The sequence below is a fragment of the Heteronotia binoei genome, chromosome 2 (genome assembly GCF_032191835.1).
Source record: "Heteronotia binoei isolate CCM8104 ecotype False Entrance Well chromosome 2, APGP_CSIRO_Hbin_v1, whole genome shotgun sequence".
In the NCBI taxonomy this organism is placed as follows: domain Eukaryota; kingdom Metazoa; phylum Chordata; class Lepidosauria; order Squamata; family Gekkonidae; genus Heteronotia; species Heteronotia binoei.
The window spans coordinates 165,495-191,963 of record NC_083224.1 but is presented as its reverse complement, the minus strand read 5'-3'; the positions used below and the strand labels follow the sequence as shown (position 1 = coordinate 191,963).

General features: G+C 52.5%; 1 protein-coding gene across 1 annotated transcript in view; it reads left to right on the top strand.

Annotated features, from left to right (window-relative positions):
• The first annotated feature begins 8,042 nt into the window (after positions 1-8,042).
• The window catches only part of STAG3 (STAG3 cohesin complex component), a 100,014-nt gene continuing 81,587 nt past the window's right edge, over positions 8,043-26,469 (top strand). The window contains exon 1 of the mRNA XM_060233495.1: positions 8,043-8,289. Within this exon, the coding sequence (XP_060089478.1) occupies positions 8,043-8,289 (247 nt within the window). The remainder of the gene's footprint in view (positions 8,290-26,469) is intronic.

Below are 26,469 nucleotides of genomic sequence, written 5' to 3'. Positions count from 1 at the left end.
TGCTACCAATGCGGGGACCCGAACCATTTGGCCGCCAACTGCCCAGAAAGGAACCGAGCGGCCACCCCCGCCCCGAAGGGGGGCCTAGCTGGGGTGAAGAAGCTGGCCAAGCCGAAAGAGTCGAGCCGTAGCAGCACCACCCTGTCGATGGTGCTTGACGAGGATTCTATAATGCTGGAGGAGCTGGGGGAAGACCCGTGGGATGTTGAGCCGGCGGGAAACGGGGCCGACCTGCACTAGAGGGTGCCCAGCAGCAGGTCCCGGAGAAAGTTGCACCACTATGGGTGAGAATATCGGGGGAATTGATGTTTGTCCCATTGACTTTGTTAAATGTGAAGCTGAAGAGGTTCATGCATGCCAGAGCCCTCATAGACTCAGGGTGCACCCGGAAGATTATAACCCCCCGACTGGTGGAAATGCTAGAGCTTACTAAAGAACTTCTGCCCCGACCCCTTGAGTTCGAGCAGATGGATGGGACTAGGATGAAGGGGGAACCGTGTACCGAGCAGACTCAGGAGGTCCCCATGGGTATAGACGACCACTGGGACCTGGAAGTATTTGTGATCGCCCCCTCCTGCTCGTTCGATATAGTACTGGGGGTAGGGTGGCTAGCCTGACACCAACCCAAAATACAATGGGGGGAACACACGATTGACTTTATCAACAAGCGATGCACCTCCCACCTCTGACGGGAGCTATGGGGCCCCAGACCACCCCGCAAGAACGAAAAGCTCTGTGTGATCATAGAGGAAATAAAGACTATCCCAAGATTTGAAAGAGGTGTTCAGCGAGATCGAGGCCGATGAGCTGCCACCCCATAGGAACACGGACTGTGCCATAGAACTCATTCCGAGCCAGTCCCTGCCTAAAGCAAAACTCTACTCCATGGGGTGGGCGGAGAAGGAAGAACTGCAGAAGTTCCTAGACAAGAACCTACGCCGGGGCTTTATCCGCCCGGCCACGGCCCCCCACGCGGTCCCAGTACTATTCCGAAAGAAAAAGGATGGGAGTTTGAGACTTTGCACCGATTTTCGTGGGATCAATGGGATTTCCATGTCAAATGCCTACCCCCTCCCTCTGATCAAAGACCTGTTGAGCGAGGTCTCGAAGGGGTCGATATTCACTAAGCTCGATTTACAAGACACCTACTTTAGAGTAAGTATCAAGGAGGGGGATGAGTGGAAATCTGCGTTCAACACTCCCATGGGCCAATTCGAATACCTAGTGATGCCGTTCGGGCTGCAAGGGGTTCCGGGGGTGTTCATGAACTTCATCAATGATGTGTTGAGAAAGTACCTGTACCAGGGGTTGGTGGTGTACCTTGATGACATCATTATCTATTCGAAGGATCTACCCTCCCACGTGAAGCTGGTCCGAGAGGTCCTAGGCACCCTGTATCGAAATAAACTTTATGCCAAACTATCTAAGTGCGAGTTCCACAAGAAAGAGCTGGACTATTTGGGCTTCCGGGTGTCAGGCAAAGGGCTAGCCATGGACCTGGCCAAAATACAAGCCGTGTTGGAGTGGGGACCCCCGAGGACACGTAGACAGCTCCAATCATTCCTCGGGTTCGCAAATTTCTATAGGTCGTTCATACAAGGGTTTTCCAAAGTGGCCCTACCCCTAACCGACCTCTTGCAGACTAAAGGGAAGGGACCCGAAGCGAAAAAACCGGGGGCCAAACTAAATTGGACCAAACCGTGTCAGGAAGCGTTTGATACGCTTAAGCGCCTGTTCACCAGTGAGCCAGTGCTAGTGAACCCGAATGAGCTCAAACCCTTCATGGTCCAGTGCGATGCCTCCGTAGGAGCAATATTAATGCAAAAGGACAAGGAGGGCCGCTTGAGACCGTGCACCTACATTTTGCGCAAGTTCTCGAATGAACAGCAAAATTGGTTGGTGTGGGACAAAGAAGCCTACGCAGTGACTTTCGCTTTGAAAACCTGGCGGTCATGGCTGGAGGGGGTGCGGGTCCCATTTGAGATTTGGACTGACCATAAGAACTTAGAAGCCCTCATGGGGTGAAGAAAACTGACAGGGAAGCAGATCCGGTGGGCGGGATTCTTTGCCAAGTTTGACTTCACCCTGCGACACATCCCCGGCTCGAAGAATTTCCTAGCGGACGCTCTCTCTCGGCTGCCCCAACACGAGAGTGAGCGTGAGGAGGTTATAGACTCACTAGTACCCCCGAGGCGGTGGCCGGGGCGGTGCAAACCAGGTCCAAAACGGCCGCACAAAAGAAGGACCCTTGGTGTCAGCGTAGTGTTCATTGAGATTCCAGAATAAAAGAACTCTTTCTTCAGAAATAAGTTTCTTTATTGGATATACAATGTTTCTACTGGAGAAGACCTTTGAAAGTGATAACATACATTGGATAGGTACTGGCATATATGGGGGTACATCAAAGGCAGGTCCCTTTAAATCATTCCTAAAACAAAAGTTACTTTCTCTCTCAGAGGTGTTTGATTCACACGCCTGTTATCTGTCTTTCCTGAGCCATCCACACTCCCCCTCCCGCCTGGCGGCCTTGCTGGGCCTGGGAAATGGCGCGGTGTCTCTCTCTCTGTTCTGCCAGCCGTTTATTGCCCCTGGCGCCCAAGGCTCCCCTCCCTTCTTCTGCCTCCCTCTGACATACCTTGCATTCTACTAAGGGGCAAGGAGGTTAGTCCTGAACAAATAAACAGTATAGGCAATATGGTTAGTATCGATAGGAAGCAATTGAACACAAGCTGACACTTGGGGGGGAAACAAACTAATCACTGAAGCGGAAGCAGAAGGAAAAAACCGACCGGAGGGACTTATAAAAGGGGAGGAGGGATTCTGGTACCACGATGGGAAACTCTACATCCCCAAGTCGCTGCGGGTGGAGGTATTGCAGCACTGCCACACCAACAAGCTGGCAGGGCACTTTGGTTATGTGAAAACCCTCCATTTGGTACACCGGCAATTTTGGTGGCCGCAGATGAAAAGGGACGTGTCGGAGTTCATTCAAACGTGCCCCACCTGCCTCATGGCAAAAAGGCGGGGGGGGGGAGTACCGGGACTGTTGCAGCCCCTCCCCACAGCCGAACGGCCGTGGTCGGTAGTCTCAATGGACTTTATAGTAGAACTACCGCCCTCCAGGGGGCGCACAGTAATTTTAGTGGTGGTGGACACTTTTTCCAAGCAAGCCCATTTCATCCCCTGCCGGAAACTCCCCACTGACAAAGAACTGGCCCATTTGTTCTTTTTACACGTGGTCCGGGCCCACTCGTTCCCCGATAAGGTCATTAGCGACCGCGACCCACAATTCGTTGCCAACTTCTGGCAGGAGTTCTGTAAACTAACCGGAATGGAGCAGGGGCTAAGCTCCGCCTATCACCCACAAACTGACGGTCAAAGCGAGAGGGTGAACGGGCTTCTGGAGCAGTACCTGCGCTGCTACATAAACTTCCAACAGTCCAACTGGGTGGACCTGCTGCCCTTTGCCAAGTATGGATACAATAACAGCCTCCACAGCTCGACAAAAGTCTCCCCGTTCCAAGCCGTGCACGGTTACGAGGGAAAACCCTTCCCCTCCCTCCCGGGAGGAAACGACCCACCCCTATCCCCAGAGTGTCATCAATGGTGGGGAAAACTGCAAAAATCCTGGAAAATAATCCAGGAGAACCTAGAGGAGGCGAAAAGAGACTACAAAGCACAATTTGATTAAAAAAAAAAAACAGCCTGGGGTGGGACTTCAAAGTAGGAGAGACAGTGTTCCTTTCTACCAAGAATCTACCCCTGCCCCAAACCTCTCGGAAGTTAGCCTACCGATTTTGGGGCCGTTCAAAATAAAAAGGGTGATTAATAAAGTGACAGTGGAACTGGACTTGCCCAAACTATTCAGTGAAATACACCCTGTCTTCCATTGCAGTCTTATCCGTCGAGATCTGGGTGGGTCGAAGTGGCATCCTCGGAACCCCGAACCAGAACCCATTCTGGTGAGAGGCCAGAAGCATCACGAAGTGAAGGAGATTCTGGACTCTATCTTGCAAAGGGGGGTCTTGCATTACTTAGTCCACTGGTGCCATTTTCCGCCTAGCTGTGACGAGTGGGTGAAATCCTCTGACTTAAATACCCCTCAACTTCTAAAGCGATTTTACCTACTGCACCCAGAAAAACCCCGAGCAAGAGCTTAGGGGGGGCAGTATGTCAGCTTGTGTTCCTTGAAGTATATTCTATGGTTTGAAATGTTTATTTACTATTAACCAGTTCTTTAAATCTTTGCCTTACTAACACTAGTGCCATGTTAGAATGTGAAGGGGGGAACAAGGAGGGGTGATTAAGGTGCCAAATGCCAGCAAGGTCTTTGAAATGCAAACATTTGGCTGTTTCTCAGGCGCTTGCTAGAGGCGAACAAGGCCACAGCAGGGGAGGAGAGACAGTCTGTGCATGGAGAAGATAAGAGGGATGTGAACTGGTTACTATCATCGGACAGACCCAGGTTTTATTGTGGGAAATGATTTAAACCCCCTATGCTTTGATGTATGTCCATAAATGCCAATGCCTTTGTCTATTTCGTTATCAGTATCAATGAACCTGCGTAGAGAGTAGCATTGCTGTAATCAATAAAATAGAAACTTAGTTTTGCACAAAGACAAGTCTATTCCTTCTTGAAACTTCAATGCCCCCTTCGCTGACACTCTGACCTGCCCTGACCTCCAGAGGAACTGGCTGGCTACTGTGTGAGACAGGAGTCTGAACTAGATGGACCCTCCCTAGTCTGATCCAGCAGAGATCTTCTGATGTTTTTCTCAAAGGAAGGCCTCGGCCCCTCTGCCCTGTTGTTCGTCTTCCAGAGAAACTGGTTGGCCACTGTGTGAGATAGGAGGCTGGACTAGATGGACCCTCCCTGGTCTGACCCAGCAGGGCTCTTCTTGTGTTCTTATGAAGGTGACAGCCTCTCTTCCCTGTTGTTAGCCCTCCAGAGGAACTGGCTGGCCACTGTGTGAGACAGAAGGCTGGACTAGATGGACCCTCACTGGTCTGATCCAGCAGGGATCTTCTCAGGGGAAGGCCTCAGCCCCTCTGTCCTGTTGTTGGCCTCCAGAGGAACTGGTTGGCCACTGTGTGAGTCAGGATTCTGGACTAGGTGAACCCTCACTGGTGTGACCCAGCAGGGCTCTCCTAATGTTCTTATGGGTGGAGAGGGTTGCCAGCTGTGATTTGGTGGGAAACGTTCTGAGGAGGGGCCCTCTTTGTTGTCTGCCACACAGCGAGGTTACTTTTTTCTGACATGAAAAGTGGTGATGTCATAAATTAGGGGTGATGCTCTGGCACTGTGGCTTAACTATAGAGTGTTGGGCAGATGCTAGAGTGGCCCTCAGTGCAATTAGGTCAAGTGCAGTTCTCAGCAGAAGGGACACTTTTCGCGTTTTAACAATTTATTGATAACATATAGTTACAAAACTTAATTGCAAATTTTCTATACTAACCCATATGAGAAGGGACACTTTTCCTGCACCAGCAGACGGAGCCAGCGAGGGCCGGGAGTTTGCCTGCTAAAGTGAGAGGTGAGGTTGCCAGTCTCCAAGTGGGGCCTGCAGTTGATGCAGGCCTCAATGGACCACTGGCCTGATCCAGCTGGGCTTTTCTTGTGGCCTCATGTCCTAACAAGCCCCTGCCTGGATACGGGGTGGACTGGTTGCACATGTCAGGACTACAGGGGGTGGGGCCCCTCCAGCAGCCCCCAGGATTTCCTGCTTCCTTTGGCCTGCAGGCCCCCCGCTGGTGTTGGAGGAGGTCAACCCTCCCCACTGGCCTCCTGCAACCACTGCACGCTTTGCATAACCCTGGGGCAGCCCCTTTGACTCGCTTCCTGGGGCGTGTTCACTTTCCTTGAATCGCATAGATTAATATGACCCTGCAGCTCAACTGGGGACAAAAATCTACCCAGAGAGAATTTGTGTGCTAGAATATGATGATCCCAAAGGAGTGGTGATGATGGAGCTCTGCAAGAAGAGGAGCCTTTTCCGTCTCCCCCCTCCCAAGGACTACTTGAAAGACCGGGGGGGGGGGGATGAGGGTGCAATTCTAGAGTCCATTTCCTGACGCTGAGCCAGAGAGAGCTGCTCTGTGCAGCAACGCCTGACAAATAATACCCAGGAGAGAGCTGTGGGGGAGGTGGGAAGGGCCTTGGGGGAGGGTGCTGGGTGTGCAGGGCAAAGAGGGAGTCCAGTAGCACCTTTAAGACCAACCAAGTTTTATTGAGGATGTCAGAAGTAAGGGTGTGCAGCACAGTGCAGTTCGTTTTGCCCAAGGCAAGGAGGACAGTGCTGTTTCTCCGGAATTACTGGAAACCAGGGACTGCCCTGCAAAACAACAGCCTGCAGCTCCACCCGCCCCCCTCCCCAGCCCAGTGGGAATTTCCTCTCTTTCTCCAGTGCAGTCAAGGCCAGCGTGGTCCAAGCTCTGCTCCTCCCTCAAGCTTCAGGGCCCCTCTCCCCAGGAAGCGCTCCCCTCACCCCCTTTTGGGGAAGTCCTCGGAACAGCCCCAACTATGCAGAGACACCTGCAGTCCCTAGAGGGCTTTGGACTGCCTGACCCAGCTGTGTTCTTTTGAGGCCTTTCCGTCTGGTGAATGAGACACCCCAGGGGGGCCTGCAGCACCCAAACAGCTCACAGGGGTCTTCGGAGAAGGATGAGACTGGGAGGGGGGAGAGGAGAAAGGCTGGGTCACGGCTGGGGTGGAAGGAAGACAGGCAGGCAGGAGACAAGAAAGGAAACAAGCACAGCTCCCTCCTCTGTGCCGCTGAGGCCTCTCCATGCAGGTGACATTGGGGTGCCTTACACCCTCCCCCCCCCCCCCGCACCTTTGCCACACTTGTTTATATTTTCCCCATCCAGGGCCAGATCAACGTGAGGGGGGGGGGCAAAATTGATCTGGCCCTGTCCCCATCGGGAATAATCTGGCATGACTTGCAGGTCACACACACACAGACACACACTAACACACCCCGTGTCCCAGGCCCTGCCTCCTGGGGACTTGCAGCAGACACCCATTGCTGGCCCTTCCTCCTCCCCTCCCTCCGCAGCCAGAACTGCCCCCTCCCTCTGGTCTGTTCTGCGAGGGGTGGGGGGACCCCATCTTCTTATTCGTTTGTCTGCTGAGCCTTTGGTGAAAATGCACTCTTGGGCCTCATTTCAGGTTCTCTGTCCTCTTATAGTGGATTCCTGCTCCTCTTCCAAGCTGAAAGTTCATGAAATTTTCCACAGAGCTTTGCAGAGCAACCCACGAGGGGTGGGGGTGGGGGCTGCACTGGCATCAACAGTTCCAGCAGGCAAGGCCAGCTCCTTCAGGCAGGGACAGGGTGACCTCCAAGGAAATCCACCAGCTGTATTTTCAGAAAGGCTGAGTTGAGCGAGGCCCTCACGCAGTGGAAACTTTTGCAGTCCTCAAAAACCAGAGGACATCACGGGCGCTCTCCTCAGGTGCCCCTGCCCGGTTCTCCGTGTGTTGCATTCTACTTGTGCAACACCGTTTGTTGCTTGCCTGTCCTGCGCAACGGTTCTGTTTGTTTCAGGTTTCTGCCTCTTTCAGACATCTGTGATCTCAAGTCCTGTCGCATTGCATCTTGGGTGTCTCCTCTTACGGGTGGTTTTGATTTTCACCCTGTGACCCCCCCCCCCCGAGCCTCAGGGAGAAAGGTGGGCATGAAACAAGCAGCTGGCAGCTTTCGGCTCTCTGGCAAGAAGGCAGCTCAGGCCACAGTGGCTCGGCTGGAGATCTTGGATCACAATGGCTCTCCTGGCAACAGAGATCAGTTCCCCTGGATAATGTGGCCGCTTTGGAAGGTGGATCCCATGGCGTTCAGCTCCACTGGAGTCCATCCCCAGATTCTGCTCCCCCCCCCCCCCCGTCTCCAAATCTTTCCCACCCCCAAGCTGCCAAGCCCTTTTACAAAGCGCCCCCAGCCATCCCCGGGGGGGGGGCACCACAGGACAGGAGGCAGGCCCAGTTCAGCACCCGCAGTCAGTTCCCCCGGCAGGCAACGCCCCCCCCCCCCCGAGTGGCCTCCCACATGCGCCCCAGCACAGCCAAGACACACGGGGCAAGGAAGCCATCAGTGGACAGCAAGGGAAGGGCTGGCAGTGCCCCGGGCTGGCCCCCCAATTCTCAGGCTCAGACACTGATGCACAGCATGGTGGTCCCGGGCACAGAAGGGGGCACAGGGCCCCAGAGCACTCGGCACCATGCGCCCATCGTGCTGGCAAGGGTGACCCCACGGGGCATCCTGGCCTGCCCCAGACTCCCCGGGGATGCCACAGGTCCAGTTGCTGGGCGGGGGCAGGCCTGAGCACGAGGGCACAAAGCACAGCAGTTGTCAGGTCCAGCAGCACCCCCACCCTGCTTGGTTGGTCTCTCAGGGCAGAGAGCTGCTTTGCAGTCACGTGCTGGATGAGAACATACAAGGAGCCATGTTGGATCGGATCCACCCAGTCCATTGCACTGTCACACAGTGGCCCAAACCCAGGGGTCATCAGGAGGTAACCAGTGGGGCCAGGACTCCAGAAGTCCTTCCACTGTTGCCTCAAAAGCGCCAATAATATACAGCATCACTGCCCCAGACATGCCATGTTGGATCAGGCCAGTGGCCCATCCAGTCCAACACTCACAGTGGCCCAAACCCAGGGGCCATCAGGAGGTCCATCAGTGGGGCCAGGACACTAGAAGCCCTCCCACTGCACCCCCCCCCTAGCAGCACCCAGAATACAGAGCATCACTGCCCCAGACAGAGAGTTCCAACAATATCCTGCAGCTAATAGCCACTGATGGACCTCTGCTCCAGATTTTGATCCAATCCCCTCTTGAAGCTGGCTATGTTTGTAGCCACCACCACCTCCTGTGGCAGTGATTTCCACATGTTAATCACCCTTTGGGTTAAGAAGGACTTCCTTTTATCCATTCTAACTTGAGTGCTCAGCAATTTCATTGAACGCCCACAAGTTCTCGTAACGTGAGAAAAGGAGAAAAGTGCTTCTTTCTCTACCTTCTCTATCCCATGCATAATCCTGTAAACCTCTTTCATGTCCCCCCTCAGTCAACGTTTCTCCAAGCTAAACACTGTTGCAGGTATCTTCAGGGGCTGGTGTAGCAAAGATCCTTGTGCTGCGGTGGCAGCTGGGTGGTTGCCAGGAAGGGCATTGGCAGGGGCCATGGCAGAGCTGCCCTTATGGCATCGCGGGCACTCTCCTTCATCAGTTGCCACGGCAGGAGACCCTTCTCCAGCTCAGGCTAGGCCACCTGGGGGGTCAGCACAGCTGGTTTGGTGGCAGCAGGGGGGGCTGGTTCCTTTGGGAGCTGCCTTGGAGAGGATCGCCTGAGCCCTCCCCCACCAGGCCCAGGACTGGCAGTGGAGCAGCAGCGGGATCCCCCCAGGCATAACAACCCCCCTCTGGCAGGGACAGGGAGACAGCAGGGTGGCCCTTCCTGATGCGCCTGCCCCTGGCATAGGGCTGACTGCCCTGCCCTACAGCTGAGGGAGCCACAGCGGCAAGTCTGGAGAAAGTGTGCCAGGTGTCACGTTCTCATGGTGCAGGCAGGAGCTCAAAGCCAGTCCAAGGCAATGTCCAGGAAGTCAAGGAGAAGCCAAGTCACCAATGCAGAATCACAAACCGGAATCGGAAGTCAATGTCCAAAAGTCAAAAGGTCAAGGTGTCATAAGAACATAAGAGAAGCCCTGTTGGATCAGGCCCATCCAGTCCGACACTCTGTGTCACAGAAGAACATAAGAGAAGCCATGTTGGATCAGGCCAGTGGCCCCTCCAGTCCGACACTCTGTGTCACAGAAGAACATAAGAGAAGCCCTGTTGAATCAGGGCAATGGCCCATCCAGTCCAACACTCTGTGTCACATAAGAACATAAGAGAAGCCCTGTTGGATCAGGCCAGTGGCCCATCCAGCCCAACACTCTGTGTCACATAAGAACATAAGAGAAGCCCTGTTGAATCAGGGCAATGGCCCATCCAGTCCAACACTCTGTGTCACAGAAGAACATAAGAGAAGCCCTGTTGGATCAGGCCAATGGCCCATCCAGTCCAACACTCTGTGTCACAGAAGAACATAAGAGAAGCCCTGTTGGATCAGGCCAGTGGCCCATCCAGCCCAACACTCTGTGTCACATAAGAACATAAGAGAAGCCATGTTGGATCAGGCCAGTGGCCCCTCCAGTCCAACACTCTGTGTCACATAAGAACAGAAGAGAAGCCCTGTTGGATCAGGCCAATGACCCATCCACTCCAACATTCTGTGACACATAAGAACATAAGAGAAGCCCTGTTGGATCAGGCCAGTGGCCCATCCAGTCCGACACCCTGTGTCACATAAGAACATAAGAGAAGCCCTGTTGGATCAGGCCAATGGCCCATCCAGTCCAACACTCTGTGTCATATAAGAACATAAGAGAAGCCCTGTTGGATCAGGCCAATGGCCCATCCAGTCCAGCACTCTGTGTCACAAAAGAGCATAAGAGAAGCCCTGTTGGATCAGGCCAGTGGCCCATCCAGTCCAACACTCTGCGTCACATAAGAACATCAGAGAAGCCCTGTTGGATCAGGCCAGTGGCCCACCCAGTCCAACACTCTGTGTCACATAAGAACATAAGAGAAGCCCTGTTGGATCAGGCCAATGGCCCATCCAGTCCAACACTCTGTGTTATATAAGAACATAAGAGAAGCCCTGTTGGATCAGGCCAGTGGCCCATCCAGTCCAACACTGTGTCACATAAGAACAGAAGAGAAGCCCTGTTGGATCAGGCCCATCCAGTCCGACACTCTGTGTCACAGAAGAACATAAGAGAAGCCCTGTTGGATCAGGCCAATGGCCCATCCAGTCCAACACTCTGTGTCACATAAGAACATAAGAGAAGCCCTGTTGGATCAGGCCAATGGCCCATCCAGTCCAACACTCTGTGTCACATAAGAACATAAGAGAAGCCCTGTTGGATCAGGCCAATGGCCCATCCAGTCCAACACTCTGTGTCACATAAGAACATAAGAGAAGCCCTGTTGGATCAGGCCAATGGCCCATCCAGTCCAACACTCTGTGTCGCAAAAGAACATAAGAGAAGCCCTGTTGGATCAGGCCAATGGCCGATCCAGTCCAACACTCTGTGTCACATAAGAACATAAGAGAAGCCAAGTTGGATCAGGCCAGTGGCCCCTCCAGTCCAACACTCTGTGTCACATAAGAACATAAGAGAAGCCGTGTTGGATCAGGCCAGTGCCCCTCCAGTCCAACACTCTGTGTCACAGAAGAACATAAGAGAAGCCCTGTTGGGTCAGGCCAATGGCCCATCCAGTCCAACACTCTGTGTCACATAAGAACATAAGAGAAGCCCTGTTGGATCAGGCCAGTGGCCCCTCCAGTCCAACACTCTGTGTCACATAAGAACATAAGAGAAGCCCTGTTGGGTCAGGCCAGTGGCCCCTCCAGTCCAACACTCTGTGTCACATAAGAACATAAGAGAAGCCCTGTTGGGTCAGGCCAGTGGCCCCTCCAGTCCGACACTCTGTGTCACATAAGAAAAGCCATGTTGGGTCAGGCCAATGGCCCATCCAGTCCAACACTCTGTGTCACATAAGAACATAAGAGAAGCCCTGTTGGATCAGGCCAGTGGCCCCTCCAGTCCAACACTCTGCGTCACATAAGAACATAAGAGAAGCCCTGTTGGATCAGGCCAGTGGCCCATCCAGTCCAACACTATGCGTCACATAAGAACATAAGAGAAGCCATGTTGGATCAGGCCAGTGGCCCATCCAGTCCAACACTCTGCGTCACATAAGAACATAAGAGAAGCCCTGTTGGATCAGGCCAGTGGCCCCTCCAGTCCGACACTCTGAGTCACATAAGAGAGGCCATGCTGGATCAGGTCAATGGCCCCTCCAGTCCAACACTCTGTGTCACATAAGAAAAGCCATGTTGGGTCAGGCCAATGGCCCATCCAGTCCAACACTCTGTGTCATATAAGAACATAAGAGAAGCCCTGTTGGATCAGGCCAGTGGCCCATCCAGTCCAACACTGTGTCACATAAGAACAGAAGAGAAGCCCTGTTGGATCAGGCCCATCCAGTCGGACACTCTGTGTCACAGAAGAACATAAGAGAAGCCCTGTTGGATCAGGCCAATGGCCCATCCAGTCCAACACTCTGTGTCACATAAGAACATAAGAGAAGCCCTGTTGGATCAGGCCAATGGCCCATCCAGTCCAACACTCTGTGTCACATAAGAACATAAGGGAAGCCCTGTTGGATCAGGCCAATGGCCCATCCAGTCCAACACTCTGTGTCACAAAAGAACATAAGAGAAGCCCTGTTGGATCAGGCCAATGGCCGATCCAGTCCAACACTCTGTGTCACATAAGAACATAAGAGAAGCCAAGTTGGATCAGGCCAGTGGCCCCTCCAGTCCAACACTCTGTGTCACATAAGAACATAACAGAAGCCGTGTTGGATCAGGCCAGTGCCCCTCCAGTCCAACACTCTGTGTCACAGAAGAACATAAGAGAAGCCCTGTTGGGTCAGGCCAACGGCCCATCCAGTCCAACACTCTGTGTCACATAAGAACATAAGAGAAGCCCTGTTGGATCAGGCCAGTGGCCCCTCCAGTCCAACACTCTGTGTCACATAAGAACATAAGAGAAGCCCTGTTGGGTCATGTCAGTGGCCCATCCAGTCCAACACTCTGCGTCACATAAGAACATCAGAGAAGCCCTGTTGGATCAGGCCAGTGGCCCACCCAGTCCAACACTCTGTGTCACATAAGAACAGAAGAGAAGCCCTGTTGGATCAGGCCAATGGCCCATCCAGTCTAACACTCTGTGTCACATAAGAACATAAGAGAAGCCCTGTTGGATCAGGCCAATGGCCCATCCAGTCCAACACTCTGTGTCACAAAAGAACATAAGAGAAGCCCTGTTGGATCAGGCCAATGGCCGATCCAGTCCAACACTCTGTGTCACATAAGAACATAAGAGAAGCCAAGTTGGATCAGGCCAGTGGCCCCTCCAGTCCAACACTCTGTGTCACATAAGAACATAACAGAAGCCGTGTTGGATCAGGCCAGTGCCCCTCCAGTCCAACACTCTGTGTCACAGAAGAACATAAGAGAAGCCCTGTTGGGTCAGGCCAATGGCCCCTCCAGTCCAACACTCTGTGTCACATAAGAAAAGCCATGTTGGGTCAGGCCAATGGCCCATCCAGTCCAACACTCTGTGTCACATAAGAACATAAGAGAAGCCCTGTTGGATCAGGCCAGTGGCCCCTCCAGTCCAACACTCTGCGTCACATAAGAACATAAGAGAAGCCCTGTTGGATCAGGCCAGTGGCCCATCCAGTCCAACACTATGCGTCACATAAGAACATAAGAGAAGCCCTGTTGGATCAGGCCAGTGGCCCACCCAGTCCAACACTCTGTGTCACATAAGAACATAAGAGAAGCCCTGTTGGATCAGGCCAATGGCCCATCCAGTCCAACACTCTGTGTTATATAAGAACATAAGAGAAGCCCTGTTGGATCAGGCCAGTGGCCCATCCAGTCCAACACTGTGTCACATAAGAACAGAAGAGAAGCCCTGTTGGATCAGGCCCATCCAGTCCGACACTCTGTGTCACAGAAGAACATAAGAGAAGCCCTGTTGGATCAGGCCAATGGCCCATCCAGTCCAACACTCTGTGTCACATAAGAACATAAGAGAAGCCCTGTTGGATCAGGCCAATGGCCCATCCAGTCCAACACTCTGTGTCACATAAGAACATAAGAGAAGCCCTGTTGGATCAGGCCAATGGCCCATCCAGTCCAACACTCTGTGTCACATAAGAACATAAGAGAAGCCCTGTTGGATCAGGCCAATGGCCCATCCAGTCCAACACTCTGTGTCGCAAAAGAACATAAGAGAAGCCCTGTTGGATCAGGCCAATGGCCGATCCAGTCCAACACTCTGTGTCACATAAGAACATAAGAGAAGCCCTGTTGGATCAGGCCAGTGGCCCACCCAGTCCAACACTCTGTGTCACATAAGAACAGAAGAGAAGCCCTGTTGGATCAGGCCAATGGCCCATCCAGTCTAACACTCTGTGTCACATAAGAACATAAGAGAAGCCCTGTTGGATCAGGCCAATGGCCCATCCAGTCCAACACTCTGTGTCACAAAAGAACATAAGAGAAGCCCTGTTGGATCAGGCCAATGGCCGATCCAGTCCAACACTCTGTGTCACATAAGAACATAAGAGAAGCCAAGTTGGATCAGGCCAGTGGCCCCTCCAGTCCAACACTCTGTGTCACATAAGAACATAACAGAAGCCGTGTTGGATCAGGCCAGTGCCCCTCCAGTCCAACACTCTGTGTCACAGAAGAACATAAGAGAAGCCCTGTTGGGTCAGGCCAATGGCCCATCCAGTCCAACACTCTGTGTCACATAAGAACATAAGAGAAGCCCTGTTGGATCAGGCCAGTGGCCCCTCCAGTCCAACACTCTGTGTCACATAAGAGCATAAGAGAAGCCCTGTTGGATCAGGCCAGTGGCCCATCCAGTCCAACACTCTGCGTCACATAAGAACATCAGAGAAGCCCTGTTGGATCAGGCCAGTGGCCCACCCAGTCCAACACTCTGTGTCACATAAGAACAGAAGAGAAGCCCTGTTGGATCAGGCCAATGGCCCATCCAGTCCAACACTCTGTGTCATATAAGAACATAAGAGAAGCCCTGTTGGATCAGGCCAGTGGCCCATCCAGTCCAACACTGTGTCACATAAGAACAGAAGAGAAGCCCTGTTGGATCAGGCCCATCCAGTCCGACACTCTGTGTCACAGAAGAACATAAGAGAAGCCCTGTTGGATCAGGCCAATGGCCCATCCAGTCCAACACTCTGTGTCACAAAAGAACATAAGAGAAGCCCTGTTGGATCAGGCCAATGGCCGATCCAGTCCAACACTCTGTGTCACATAAGAACATAAGAGAAGCCAAGTTGGATCAGGCCAGTGGCCCCTCCAGTCCAACACTCTGTGTCACATAAGAACATAACAGAAGCCGTGTTGGATCAGGCCAGTGCCCCTCCAGTCCAACACTCTGTGTCACAGAAGAACATAAGAGAAGCCCTGTTGGGTCAGGCCAACGGCCCATCCAGTCCAACACTCTGTGTCACATAAGAACATAAGAGAAGCCCTGTTGGATCAGGCCAGTGGCCCCTCCAGTCCAACACTCTGTGTCACATAAGAACATAAGAGAAGCCCTGTTGGGTCAGGTCAGTGGCCCATCCAGTCCAACACTCTGCGTCACATAAGAACATCAGAGAAGCCCTGTTGGATCAGGCCAGTGGCCCACCCAGTCCAACACTCTGTGTCACATAAGAACAGAAGAGAAGCCCTGTTGGATCAGGCCAATGGCCCATCCAGTCTAACACTCTGTGTCACATAAGAACATAAGAGAAGCCCTGTTGGATCAGGCCAATGGCCCATCCAGTCCAACACTCTGTGTCACAAAAGAACATAAGAGAAGCCCTGTTGGATCAGGCCAATGGCCGATCCAGTCCAACACTCTGTGTCACATAAGAACATAAGAGAAGCCAAGTTGGATCAGGCCAGTGGCCCCTCCAGTCCAACACTCTGTGTCACATAAGAACATAACAGAAGCCGTGTTGGATCAGGCCAGTGCCCCTCCAGTCCAACACTCTGTGTCACAGAAGAACATAAGAGAAGCCCTGTTGGGTCAGGCCAATGGCCCATCCAGTCCAGCACTCTGTGTCACATAAGAACATAAGAGAAGCCCTGTTGGATCAGGCCAGTGGCCCCTCCAGTCCAACACTCTGTGTCACATAAGAGCATAAGAGAAGCCCTGTTGGATCAGGCCAGTGGCCCATCCAGTCCAACACTCTGCGTCACATAAGAACATCAGAGAAGCCCTGTTGGATCAGGCCAGTGGCCCACCCAGTCCAACACTCTGTGTCACATAAGAACAGAAGAGAAGCCCTGTTGGATCAGGCCAATGGCCCATCCAGTCCAACACTCTGTGTCATATAAGAACATAAGAGAAGCCCTGTTGGATCAGGCCAGTGGCCCATCCAGTCCAACACTGTGTCACATAAGAACAGAAGAGAAGCCCTGTTGGATCAGGCCCATCCAGTCCGACACTCTGTGTCACAGAAGAACATAAGAGAAGCCCTGTTGGATCAGGCCAATGGCCCATCCAGTCCAACACTCTGTGTCACATAAGAACATAAGAGAAGCCCTGTTGGATCAGGCCAATGGCCCATCCAGTCCAACACTCTGTGTCACATAAGAACATAAGAGAAGCCCTGTTGGATCAGGCCAATGGCCCATCCAGTCCAACACTCTGTGTCACAAAAGAACATAAGAGAAGCCCTGTTGGATCAGGCCAATGGCCGATCCAGTCCAACACTCTGTGTCACATAAGAACATAAGAGAAGCCAAGTTGGATCAGGCCAGTGGCCCCTCCAGTCCAACACTCTGTGTCACATAAGAACATAAGAGAAGCCGTGTTGGATCAGGCCAGTGCCCCTCCAGTCCAACACTCTGTGTCACAGAAGAACATAAGAGAAGCCCTGTTGGGTCAGGCCAATGGCCCATCCAGTCCAACACTCTGTGTCACATAAGAACATAAGAGAAGCCCTGTTGGATCAGGTCAGTGGCCCCTCCAGTCCAACACTCTGTGTCACATAAGAACATAAGAGAAGCCCTGTTGGGTCAGGCCAGTGGCCCCTCCAGTCCAACACTCTGTGTCACATAAGAACATAAGAGAAGCCCTGTTGGGTCAGGCCAGTGGCCCCTCCAGTCCAACACTCTGCGTCACATAAGAACATAAGAGAAGCCCTGTTGGATCAGGCCAGTGGCCCCTCCAGTCCAACACTCTGCGTCACATAAGAACATAAGAGAAGCCCTGTTGGATCAGGCCAGTGGCCCATCCAGTCCAACACTATGCGTCACATAAGAACATAAGAGAAGCCCTGTTGGATCAGGCCAGTGGCCCATCCAGTCCAACACTCTGCGTCACATAAGAACATAAGAGAAGCCCTGTTGGATCAGGCCAGTGGCCCATCCAGTCCAACACTCTGAGTCACATAAGAGAGGCCATGCTGGATCAGGTCAATGGCCCCTCCAGTCCAACACTCTGTGTCACATAAGAAAAGCCATGTTGGGTCAGGCCAATGGCCCATCCAGTCCAACACTCTGTGTCACATAAGAACATAAGAGAAGCCCTGTTGGATCAGGCCAGTGGCCCCTCCAGTCCAACACTCTGTGTCACATAAGAACATAAGAGAAGCCCTGTTGGATCAGGCCAGTGGCCCATCCAGTCCAACACTCTGCGTCACATAAGAACATAAGAGAAGCCATGTTGGATCAGGCCAGTGGCCCATCCAGTCCAACACTCTGTGTCACACAGTGGCCAAAAGAATTATATATGTAAACACACACACACACACACACATATATATATATATATATATATATATATATATATATATATATATATATATATATATATATATATATATATATATACACTGTGGCTAATAGCCACTGATGGACCTCTGTTCCATATTTTTATCTAACCCCCTCTTGAAGTTGTCTATGCTTGTAGCCGCCACCACCCCCTGTGGCAGTGAGTTCCACATGTTAATCACCTTTGAGTGTAGAAGCACTTCCTTTTATCCGTTTTAACCCAACTGCTCAGCAATTTCATTGAATGCCCATGAGTTCTTGTATTGTGAGAAAGGGAGAAAAGTACTTCTTTCTCTACTTTCTCCATCCCATGCATTATCTTGTAAACCTCTATCATGTCACCCCACAGTCGACGTTTTTCCAAGCTAAAGAGCCCCAAGCGTTTTAACCTTTCTTCATAGGGAAAGTGTTCCAACCCTTTAATCATTCTAGTTGCCCTTTTCTGACATAAAATCATAGAGTTGGAAGGGACCTCCAGGGTCATCTAGTCCAACCCCTGCACAATGCAGGAAACTCACAAACACCTCCCCCAAAATTCACAGGATCTTCATTGCTGTCAGATGGCCATCTAGCCTGTGCTTAAAAACCTTCAAGGAAGGAGAGCCCACCACCTCCCGAGGAATCCTGTTCCACTTAGGAATCGCTCCAACGGTCAGGAAGTTTTTCCTAGTGTTGAGCCGGAAACTCTTTTGATTTAATTTCAATCCATTGGTTCTGGTTCTACCTTCCGGGGCCACAGAAAACAATTCCACACCATCCTCTATATGACAGCCCTTCAAGTACTTGAAGATGGTGATCCTATCACCTCTCAGCCCCCTCCTCTCCAGTCTAAACATCCCCAGCTCCTTCAACCTTTCCTCACAGGACTTGGACTCCATCTTCGTTGCTCTCTTCTGGACCTATTCCACTTGTCTATATCCTTCTTAAAATGTGGTGCCCAAAACTGAACACAATACTCCAGGTGAGGTCTGAGCAGAGTAAAGCGGTACCATCACTTCACGTGATCTGGACACTATACTTGTTGATGCAGTCCAAAATTGTATTTGCCTTTTTAGCCACTGCACCACACTGTTGACTCATGTTCAGCGTATGATCCACTAAGACCCGTAGATCCTTTTCGCATATACTACTGCTAAGACAAGTCTCCCCCATCCTATAACCATGCATTTGATTTTTCCTATCTAAATGCAGAACTTCACATTTATCCCTGTTAAAATTCATTTTATTGGTTTTAGCCCATTTTCCCAGCCTGTCAAGAACATCCTGTATCCTGTTTCTGTCTTCTTCTGTGTTTGCAACCTCTCCCAATTTAGTATCATCTGCAAATTTAATAAGCATTCCCTCTATTCTTTCATCCAAATCATTGATAAAGATGTTGAACAAAACAGGTCCCAGGAAAGATTCTTGAGGCACTCCACTTGTCACTCCTCTCCAAGAGGATGAGGAACCATTCACAAGCACTCTTTGGGTGCAATCTGTCAACCAGTTAGAGATCCACCTAATGGTAACAGGATCCAAACCACATTTTACCAACTTGTCAACAAGGATAGTATGTGGAACTTTATCAAAAGCCTTACTGAAAGAAAGATAAACGATGTCTACAGCATTCCCCGATCCAGCAAGGTAGTAACTTTCTCAAAAAAAGAGATGTGGTTAGTCTGACATGACTTGTTCTTGAGAAAACCATGTTGGCTCTTAGTAATAACATCCATTCTTTCTAAATGTCAAGGAAATCAAGCAGGTCAGGATCAGGAAGAAGCATGGATGCAAGCCAGAAAATAGACTTGTTGCTTCCACAAGGTTACCAGGTCCTGGGTGGGAGCTATATGGGAGTCTCAATCAGCCTGCTCCCTGGGTGGCAGTGACTCTGCTAGAACTCAGGGCTAAGAGATCTGAAGCATAGAGGAGATTGATCGTCAACAGCTGACACTGGTGCCTGGAGAGTGATTGATGGGCCAGCTGCTGTTTGTTCAGCTGAGAAACTGGCTGGCAACTCTTCCAGGTCTGTTAACCCTTCCAGCTCCTCCTCACCAGGGCTTATGGCACCAAGCACTACACACCTTTTAGGAGCACATCCCCCAAATCTCCCCCAAACCAGGGCTGCTTCCTCTTCCTCCTCCTCGCCCCCCCCCCCAAATGCCCAGCCTCTCCCAGGCAGGGCCAGCCTCCCTTTGTCTTGGGAATTTTGGTCTGGGCCAGTGGGAGGAATATCTAACCAGCCTCCCTAGGAGCCCCCTCCTCCTTTGCCTCTGCTGCTCCCACTGGTCCCACTCAGCACCAAGAGAATCAGCCTCTTCAGCCACTTCCCAGGGACTGCTGGCAGCCAGGAGCCAAGCCGCACCAGCCTGCCCAGAAGGAGGCGGCAGGAAAGGGGAGGGGTTCTGGTCCCCTGGCCTCCCACCATCCATCCTCACCTGGCCCCACGCAGGGCTCAGTGGAGCCTCACCTTTGCAGTTTGACTGCATTGCAAGTACTGAACACATAAACTGGCAGGAGATGGGTTTGTTTTTTAAATGATTTGCCAGATGTTATGATGCTCCCCCCCCCCCTTAGCACTCCACCGCTGTTTCTGACTAGTGGCTTCAGTCTCAGTTCAATCCCACCTCCCCAACTGATCCAAACTGCTTGCACAAAGCACAGTGGCACCTCGACCTCTGGGGCCAGGAAGAGGGGAGCCAGCAGCACAAAGATGCGTGCCCCCCCCCCCGTGCCATGCCAGGAGCCCTCAAGGCACCACTGCCTGCAGGCCCCCAGAAGGTGAGGCACTCCTCCTCCCCGTGTCTCACCACCAAGGCCACTTGACTCACCCTGGAAACTTGCACTACCTGCTCCCACAAACATGAATCTATCCTTCTTGGTCATCATCATCATCATCACCATCATCACGGCAAACTGACACGGCCTGCCCCGCCCCGCCCCAGAGCATCCCGGCAGGCAGCTGGCCCATAGGAGGGAGGCTTGGAGGGGCAGATGAGATGTTTCCCAGGAAATGCTCCACGCGTGAGCAACAAGGGGAGAAGGAGAAGGCCCTGAGAAGTGTGCCAGAGCTGGGAATCTGGGGAGAGGACGTGGCACCGTGGAGCCAGGCTTAGCCCAGGAGTAGCTCAGAACACGGACAGCAGCAGCGCTTCCATAACTGAGACCAAGTTTACACTGGAGCAGCACAAACCTCCCTGAAATCAAACAACAAAAATAACAAAGTGCCTTTGAATGCATGTAGCAGCCCCTTCTTTCAAACTCTGACAGATTCCACGTTTAGCACTCGCCTCCCTTCTGTGCAGGGCTCCTGGCAGCGGGTGGCTCTCCCCCCCCCCCCAGATTCTTCATTGGCATCTTTGGGGCTGGGCTGCGCATTCCCTGCCCTGCACAAGCTGAGAACAAGACCAAAACAAAGGCCAGTTTGGTGTAGTGGTGAAGTGCACGGACTCTTATCGGGGAGAACCAGGTTTGATTCCCCACTCCTCCCCTTGCAGTTGCTGGAATGGCCTTGGGTCAGCCAGAGCTCTCTTATCTGGGAGAACTGGGTTTGATTCCCCACTCCTCCCCTTGCACCTGGAATGGCCTTGGGTCAGCCAGAGCTCTCTTATCTGGGAGAACTGGGTTTGATTCCCCACTCCTCCCCTTGCACCTGCTGGAATGGCCTTGGGGCAGCCATAACTCTGGCAGAGGTTGTCCTTGAAAAAACAGCTGCTGAGAGAGCTCTCTCAGCCCCACCCACCTCACAGGGTGTCTGTTGTGGGGGAGGAAGGAAAAGGAGATTGTGACCACTCTGAGATTCAGAGTGAAGGGCAGGATATAAATCCAATATCATCATCTTTTTCTAATACAGAATTGGTCTAGGTCTCAGCTCTGAAGCAGGGAAAGATAACACCTCTGAGCATACAAAGAGTGCATTCTCACCTAAGCAGAGTATGCACCAATCTCATGTCTAAGATATGGCTGTTCTGGCTACACTTCTGAGTGCAGAGAAGAAGAAATTGCATTTATATCCTGGCCTATACTCTGAATCTCAGAGTGGTCACAATCTGCTCTACTTTCTCCTCCTAAAACAGCAACCCTGTGAGGTAGGTGAGGGTGAAAGAGCTTTTACAGCACCTTACATTCTGAATAAAACTTTATTGGTGTTAAAGGTGCAAATTGACTCCTACTTTGTTCTACTGCCTCAGAACAACATGGCTGCCCACTTGGATCTCTCTACAAGAAAACTCCTGCGAGAGCTCTAGATGATCCAAGGCCATTCCAGCAGGTGCAAGTGGAGAAGTGGGGAATCAAACCCAAATCTCCCAGATAAGAGAGCTACGGCTGAACCAAGGCCATTCCAGCAGCTGCAAGCGGAGGAGTGGGGAATCAAACCCGGTTCTCCCAGAAAAGAGAGCTCTGCTGACCCAAGGCCATTCCAGCAGCTGCAAGCGGAGGACTGGGGAATCAAACCCGGTTCTCCCAGATAAGAGAGCTCTGGCTGACCCAAGGCCATTCCAGCAGCTGCAAGTGGAGGAGGGGGGAATTAAACCCGGTTCTCCCAGATAAGAGAGCTCTGGCTGACCAAAGGCCATTCCAGCAGCTGCAAGTGGAGGAGGGGGGAATCAAACCCAAATCTCCCAGGTAAGAGAGCTACGGCTGACCCAAGGCCATTCCAGCAGCTGCAAGTGGAGGAGTGGGGAAGCAAACCCGGTTCTCCCAGATAAGAGAGCTCTGGCTGACCCAAGGCCATTCCAGCAGCTGTAAGCGGAGGAGTGGGGAATCAAACCCGGTTCTCCCAGATAAGAGAGCTCTGGCTGAACTAAGGCCATTCCAGCAGCTGCAAGTGGAGGAGGGGGGAATTAAACCCAGTTCTCCCAGATAAGAGAGCTCTGGCTGACCCAAGGCCATTCCAGCAGCTGCAAGTGGAAGAGGGGGGAATCAAACCCGGTTCTCACAGATAAGAGAGCTCTGGCTGACCCAAGGCCATTCCAGCAGCTGCAAGTGGAGGAGTGGGGAATGAAACCCGGTCCTCCCAGATAAGAGAGCTCGGGCTGACCCAAGGCCATTCCAGCAGCTGCAACTAGAGGAGTGGGGAATTAAACCCAAATCTCCCAGATAAGACAGCTACGGCTGACCCAAGGCCATTCCAGCAGCTGCAGGTGGCGGAGTGGGGAACCAAACCTGGTTCTCCCAGATAAGAGAGCTATGGCTGACCCAAGGCCATTCTAGCAGGTGCAAGTGGAGGAGTGGGGTATCAAACCCTGTTCTCCCAGATAAGAGACCTATGGCTAACCCAAGGCCATTCCAGCAGGTGCAAGTGGAGGATCGGGGTATCATACCCGGTTCTCCCAGATAAGAGAGCCATGGCTGACCAAAGGCCATTCCAGCAGCTGCAAGTGGAGGAGTGGGGAATCAAACCCGGTTCTCCCAGATAAGAGAGCCATGGCTGACCAAAGGCCATTCCAGAAGCTGCAAGTGGAGGAGTGGGGAATCAAACCCGGTTCTCCCAGATAAGAGAGCTTTGGCTGACCCAAGGCCATTCCAGCAGGTGCAAGTGGAGGAGTGGAGAATCAAACCCGGTTCTCCCAGATAAGAGAGCTCTGGCTGACCCAAGGCCATTCCAGCAGGTGCAAGTGGAGGAGTGGGAAATCAAACCCGGTTCTCCCAGATAAGAGAGCTCTGGCTGACCCAAGGCCATTCCAGCAACTGCAAGTGGCGGAGTGGGGAACCAAACCCGGTTCTCCCAGTTAAGAGAGCTCTGGCTGACCCGAGGCCATTCCAGCAGCTGCTCCTGGAGGAGTGGGGAACCAAACCCGGTTCTCCCAGAGAAGAGAGCTCTGGCTGACCCGAGGCCATTCCAGCAGCTGCTACTGGAGGAGTGGGGAACCAAACCCGGTTCTCCCAGAGAAGAGAGCTCTGGCTGACCCAAAGCCATTCCAGCAGGTGCAAGGGGAGGAGTGGGGAATCAAACCCGGTTCTCCCAGATAACAGAGCTCTTGCTGACCCAAGGCCATTCCAGCAGCTGCAAGTGGAGGAGTGGGGAATCAAACCCAGTTCTCCCAGATAAGAGAGCTCTGGCTGACCCAAGGCCATTCCAGCAGCTGCAAGTGGAGGAGTGGGGAACCAAACCCGGTTCTCCCAGTTAAGAGAGCTCTGGCTGACGCAAGGCCATTCCAGCAGCTGCTACTGGAGGAGTGGGGAACGAAACCCGGTTCACCCAGAGAAGAGAGCTACGGCTGACCCAAGGCCATTCCAGCAGCTGCAAGTGGTGGAGTGGGGAACCAAACCCGGTTCCCCCAGATAAGAGAGCTATGGCTGACCCAAGGCCATTCCAGCAGCTGCAACTGGAGGAGTGAGGAACCAAACCCGGTTCTCCCAGATAAGAGAGCTCTGGCTGACCCAAGGCCATTCCAGCAGCTGCAACTGGAGGAGTGGGGAATCAAACCCAAATCTCCTGGATAAGAGAGCTCCGGCTGACCCAAGGCTATTCCAGCAGCTGCAAGTGGGGGAGTGGGGAATCAAACCCGGTTCTCTCAGATAAGAGAGCTCCGGCTGACCCAAGGCCATTCCAGCAGCTGCAAGTGGGGGAGTGGGGAATCAAACCCGGTTCTCCCAGATAAGAGAGCTCTGGCTGACCCAAGGCCATTCCAGCAGGTGCAAGTGAAGGAGTGGGGAATCAAACCCGGTTCTCCCAGATAAGGGAGCTCTGGCTGACCCAAGGCCATTCCAGCAGCTGCAAGTGGGGGAGTGGGGAATCAAACCCGGTTCTCCCGGATAACAGAGCTCCGGCTGACCCAAGGCCATTCCAGCAGGTGCAAGTGGAGGAGTGGGGAATCAAACCCGGTTCTCCCAGTTAAGAGAGCTCCGGCTGACCGAAGGCCATTCCAGCAGCTGCAAGTGGGGGAGTGGGGAATCAAACCCGTTTCTCCCAGATAAGAGAGCTCTGGCTGACCCAAGGCCATCCCAGCAGCTGCAAGTGGAGGATTGGGGAATCAAACCCAGTTCTCCCAGATAAGAGAGCTCTGGCTGACCCAAGGCCATTCCAGCAGCTACAACTGGAGGAGTGGGGAATCCAACCCAAATCTCCCAGATAAGAGAGCTACGGCTGACCCAAGGCCATTCCAGCAGCTGCAAGTGGCGGAGTGGGGAACCAAACCTGGTTCTCCCAGATAAGAGAGCTATGGCTGACCCAAGGCCATTCTAGCAGGTGCAAGTGGAGGAGGGGGGAATCAAACCCTTTTCTCCCAGATAAGAGAGCTATGGCTAACCCAAGGCCATTCCAGCAGGTGCAAGTGGAGGAGTGGGGAATCAAACCCGGTTCTCCCAGATAAGAGAGCCATGGCTGACCCAAGGCCATTCCAGCAGGTGCAAGTGGAGGAGGGGGGAATCAAACCCTGTTCTCCCAGATAAGAGAGCTCTGGCTGACCCAAGGCCATTCCAGCAGCTGCAAGTGGAGGAGTGGGGAATCAAACCTGGTTCTCCCAGATAAGAGAGCTCTGGCTGACCCAAGGCCATTCCAGCAGGTGCAAGTGGAGGAGTGGGGAATCAAACCCAAATCTTCCAGTTAAGAGTCCGCACACTTCACCACTATGCCAAACTGACTCTCACATTGTACTGCGTGGGTGGCTTGTGCGTGGTGACATCACCCCCTCTCTTGTGCTTGGGGGGATGTTGACCAGTGAAAGACTTGCAGTCAAACAAGAGGAGATGGATTTTGATGACACCTCTGGCTTTCGCCACCACCCACAGCCACCCACCAGCTGCTGGAGAGGCCCTGATTCCGCTTGGGCCTTCAGTGTAGAGGGGGGGGGGACCTGCAACCCCCCCCCCCCCCCGTGCCATCTTCTTGAGCTGAAGGGAAGGGCAGAAACCTGAAGCTGCATGCGGAGCTCCCAAAGGATGCAAATTGGCAGCTTCAGGTTGGGAAAAGGGCAGGGTGGGGGAGGCAAGATGGGGGGGGAGTAAATGAGTGTGGCTTTTCATACACCCAGCCCCCCTCCCAATTCTGCCTTTTTTGGGGACCTGAGTCTTTGCGCACCCAGACTGCCAGCTGATGCGGCATTTCCCCATAAAAGAACAAGACTATTGCTCTAAAAATATTGTTTAATGACTAGAAATGGGTAGACTGAGGGCAAGATACAAAGGACACTTAAAATGCAGTTGGAAATGAAAATATTTAGCTATTTAAATAAAATTCTTCAGACATCCACTTTGACAAGTTAAGAACATAAGAACAAAAGAGAAGTCCTGTTGGATCAGGCCAATGGCCCATCCAGTCCAACTTTCTGTATCATAGTGGCCAACACACACACACACACTCTGTGGCTAATAGCCACTAATGGACCTCCATATTTTTACCCAGTTCTAAAATTATTGATAATGTATGATACCAAATGATGTTTCAATTGTAGTTAGTCTGCGTGTGGTGTGGGCTAGATATTCTCCGAAAAATCCTGCAAAGTCCTCTGTCCATCTTTGTTGCAGACACCGTCCATTCTTTTGCAGTCAGAATCTACTCAAGGGAATTGGCTTGTAAGATGAACCTTCTTCCAAAGGGCACCTCAGCTGACCATCACAGGCTGCTTCTCTTCGCACCCAGCCTCTTGGCATCATGGAGCTGCTGTGTGCAGTGGTGGTGGTGGTGGTGGGGACTCAGCATGGCTCTTTCCCCGTGCTCCAGGGTGTCATGAGACACTAGATAGCTAGAAGGGTCCTGGGCCATAATGCCTTCTCCCCCTCCATGGCCCCAAACAAACGGCCTTTGTTGAGAGAGAGAGAGAGAGAGAGAGATCCCGATGTGGTTTGGCCTTGAGTTGGCATCCAAAAGGGCACTGTGGCTGGAAGGCAGGCTGCAAGGCAGGGCCAGGGGTGTTTCTCCCCCCCCCCCATGGGTTCTTTGGGAGGTTAGAGACCTCTGCCAGGGTCACTTATGGCCAGTGCAGTTTTACTCTGGGGGCAGGGAACAGCCTGGACAGAGTGAGGGGATACTGTCTGAGCTCTGCCCCTCCCTGGAAGGCCCCTGGTGCTGCCCA